The sequence below is a fragment of the Marmota flaviventris genome, chromosome 1 (genome assembly GCF_047511675.1).
Source record: "Marmota flaviventris isolate mMarFla1 chromosome 1, mMarFla1.hap1, whole genome shotgun sequence".
Classification (NCBI taxonomy): Eukaryota; Metazoa; Chordata; class Mammalia; order Rodentia; family Sciuridae; genus Marmota; species Marmota flaviventris.
Window position 1 is genome coordinate 50,789,817 of NC_092498.1, and position 3,545 is coordinate 50,793,361.

Here is a 3,545-nt window from a genome sequence, read left to right on the forward strand (position 1 = left end):
AATGTAATCCCTGACCTTTCCTTTTAACAGGATTAATATGGAAAGCAAAACAAAATGGAATGCTTTCCTATTTCTTGACAGATTTCTATCCTTGGGAATGCTGGTAGGCAGGTAAGCAGGGCTGAAGAGCGGTATGCAAAGGGCATACGTGCAAATGTGTACAGTTAGCAAATATTTCAGATGTCATGGATTTGGTTGAGCATTACAGGAAAGGTGTGGTGTAGTGATACCACTCTTAAGATTCATGTGCTCTTGTCACATTTGTATATCAAATATTTTATCTGCATAACTTTAGTATCTATCTATGCTTACACATTTTTCTCCCCAAATTTTCAAAAATCTTTGACTTCCGACCAAGTGTCATAGAGAACTTAAGTGAAACTTTCTCAGCAGTTAGCTTTCTTTGAAGTTTCTACTCAGCTTTGAGTGTTTAAAATAATCAGTTTGACACAATCCCTTTCACTAGTAGGGTTGATAACATAGCACTACTTATGTTTTAGGTCACAATCTCAGAGAGTGAATTGAAATAATAAAACACTCTTAGAACTAGATCTGACTTAGCCAGATCTAAGTACATATTCTTTTCTATTCCTATAGCAAACATTTTCAAAAACAGAAAAACATCTCTTTTTACAGCATTGGTGCATGCATGACTACACACTGTAAGTTTTTAAAATTATCTTTGTAATGAAAACTGGAAAAGTACTAGTCATCCTTAGCTAAGCTATACCCTATATATTTGCATTTTCTAAATATAAGAAAAAACAATAAATAACCTCAAAGTGCATGATTAATTAATTAGACATAATTTCTTAAAATGATTTCCATCATCTCATTTAACTTTGAACTTTTCAGACACTAACAAATCACCAAAAAGCTATCATTGATTTATAAAGTACATTACCACATCAGGCCTAACCCAGAACTCTGGGCCCATAAGAAAAAAGAAAGGTTTACAAGTGAACCAGGACAGAAACATGCTGAAAACATCTATTTGTAATCACAGAAAACAATTAGGCCTTACTGTTATTAGAGTGAACATTCAGGTTCATTTTATTTCAAGATACTGTGTTTCTATGCTTGAAGCTTGGGTAGTGTTAACTTTACTTGGCCCTTGGACATATAGGGTAAACAATTTATATTATTGCACAGTAACAAAAATACAGCCACAGATAATACAGGATCCAATCAACATTGATAGGCTTGGTAATTAAGGCTAACAAACATTGGAAAACAGTCATTTGTAGGATGTGATCAAATATCCTAACACAGTGTCACCTGTTTGAGTTACTAGAAAAGATTTCTTATTTCAAAATATATTCATAGTATTCTTTTTTTTTTCACATTTGTCAAATTCTTTTTATGTGTGCAAGACAGAGGCACTTTAAAGAGCTACCAACTGCAACTTCGTAAGTACCAGACTTATAGTTTCCACCATCATTGGTAAATATGGTAAAGAGTGAAAATGAAATTGGATTAGAAAGCAATTAAACAAACCATTAAATCAGAATTTTTTTAAAAAAAAATTCCGTAAAAATCATTGTTCTCTGGTTTGAACTTCCATATTATAAAAGAAAAAAATAACAGCTATCACCCATCTACATCCAGCCGAGTATTAACAGCTTTCCAATGTTAAGGTATAATGGTTTTGCTGTTTGGGCTTGTAAAGGTTTAAAATATCAATGAGTTAAGTACTTTATTTTTGAGTTTTTCAAAGTATTGTATTTTACATAGGTTCTAAGTAGTCAGAAAAGCTAAGACGTCGAATAAAATCTATTGGAAGCGTTTAGTAAAGTGTATAAAAATTAAAGGACTTAAAAAAAACACTTCATTTTAAGTGTAAAAATAATTTGCGTCCATTTGTGGGACTCCAATGACTTTTTCTCTTCTCTTTATTTATTTTTTCTTATTTCCCGGGGTCTTAGTTAGTTGGTACATACTGCACCCGCCACAACACGTTGGAAAGCAGGTCCTGGTACACACTAAGGAATATCCAGCCAGGTAAATACATCAGGGTGATGAGACCCATAAAATTGAGCGGGTAGTGAGAATAGTCCCAGGAACAAGCCCCACACGTGCGAAGTCCCAGACCCCAGGACAATTCCCAAGCATAGATGAAGATCACGTAGATGGGTACCCGCTTCCAGGTGCCCCAGCCTCGGCTGTAGTGGAGGTGGAAGTAGAGCTTTTCCACCACAAAACTGCAGCTGCCATACATAAAAAAGGACCATAACGACGTGTGACCATTGGTTGCCCCATCCCCGTGTCCTAGCACATTAAAGAAGAAGGTAAAGAAGATCTCATCCAAAAATCCATGCATTCCGAAGAAAAGAAAACGGAGCAGGTCTGGTAGCCCCTGGTTAGGGGCTCCTACTGCGCCCTTGGGGCCGCGGGGTCGTCGCCGCCGGCCACTGGCTCCCGAAGGGGCCCGGGCTCCAGGAGGGGCAGGGAGGGCGCCCCTCCGCTGCTGTTGCTGCTGCTGCTGCCGCCGGTATCTCAAGCGCAGGAAGCGTTTCAGGAACACTTGGCAGTGGTAGAGCGCCAGCACGTACTGCAGCGCCAGGTCAAGCGCCCCTGGCGCCGCCGCGCCCCCCGGCCCGCCACCCAGGCTGAGCAGTAGCGCCTGGCCGGCCAGGGTCTGCAGCCCCACGTGGGCCGAGGGGTAAAGGAAAAAATTGAAGACGAAGGCGCTGGGGCAGCGCGGCTGCTGCAGGTAGATCTTCTCCAGGGCGAAGTGGGTGAGCGAGTGCAGGAGACAGCGGTAGGGCGAAGAGAAGCCTAACATCCGGAGGTCCGGGCTGCGAGCGAAGCGCCGCACCGAGGACACCAGCACGTCCAGGGTGATCCCGTGCATCCCATAGAAGTAGAGGCGCATCCAGGCGGGCAGCGCGGTGCCCTCGGCCGACGCTTCAGCAGTGGACAGCGGCTCCGGGCAGCGGGCGGCCGCCTCGCTTCCCAGCCCGCTGGGGGGCCCCGGACGCCGCACCGCGCCGCCCCTCTGTGTCGGCCCCTCGCTGTCCACGTCGCTGCCGGCCATGGGCTCGGAGGCCACTCGGGCGCCCGAACCCGCGTCGCGGCCGCCGGGTGCGCGGAGCTGCGAGTCGAGCGGCGGAGCCCCGCGTTGCCTCCCGGTCGCTGCCGGTCTCCGGGGGGCGAGCGGGGAGCTCCGTCCTGGTCGCGGTCCCGGCCGCGGTCCCGTACAGCCGGGGTTTGTGCGCTTGGGGGATGCTAGGGCCGCCTGGCTTGCAGAGTCCCCTGCCTTGCCCCTGCCGCGCCCTCCTCACCAGTCCCGGGCGACGTGAGGCCGGCGACGCCCGCGCTTACTCTGCGCGGCCTAACTAGAGCGGCGGCTGGGCGAGGGGAAGCGAGGCCGGGCTTCGAGGAGAAACGCAGAGGCTGGTACGAGCACCATCCCCTAGGCGGCTCAGCCCCGCCGCCTCTGCCGCAGGCTCTGGAAGCGTAACGCGAGCAGCAACGGCCCTTCCCCCGGCCTTCCCTTACCCCTGTCCGACCTCTCCCGCCTTCGCAGGCCCCCCTCCCCGCCC

At 47.9% G+C, this 3,545-nt stretch overlaps 1 protein-coding gene across 1 annotated transcript; it reads right to left on the minus strand.

Moving 5' to 3' along the window:
- Nucleotides 1-1,921: 1,921 nt before the first annotated feature.
- Nucleotides 1,922-3,037, minus strand: Tmem229a (transmembrane protein 229A). The gene has a single exon (XM_027926286.2). The coding sequence runs from the start codon at nt 3,035-3,037 to the stop codon at nt 1,922-1,924; it is 1,116 nt and encodes a 371-aa protein (XP_027782087.2).
- Between the last annotated feature and the right edge of the window lie 508 nt (nt 3,038-3,545).

Bases quoted from the DNA above. Each gene is read 5' to 3' on its own strand.
- Tmem229a (XM_027926286.2), bottom strand. From the start codon at position 3,037: ATGGCCGGCAGCGACGTGGACAGCGAGGGGCCGACACAGAGGGGCGGC.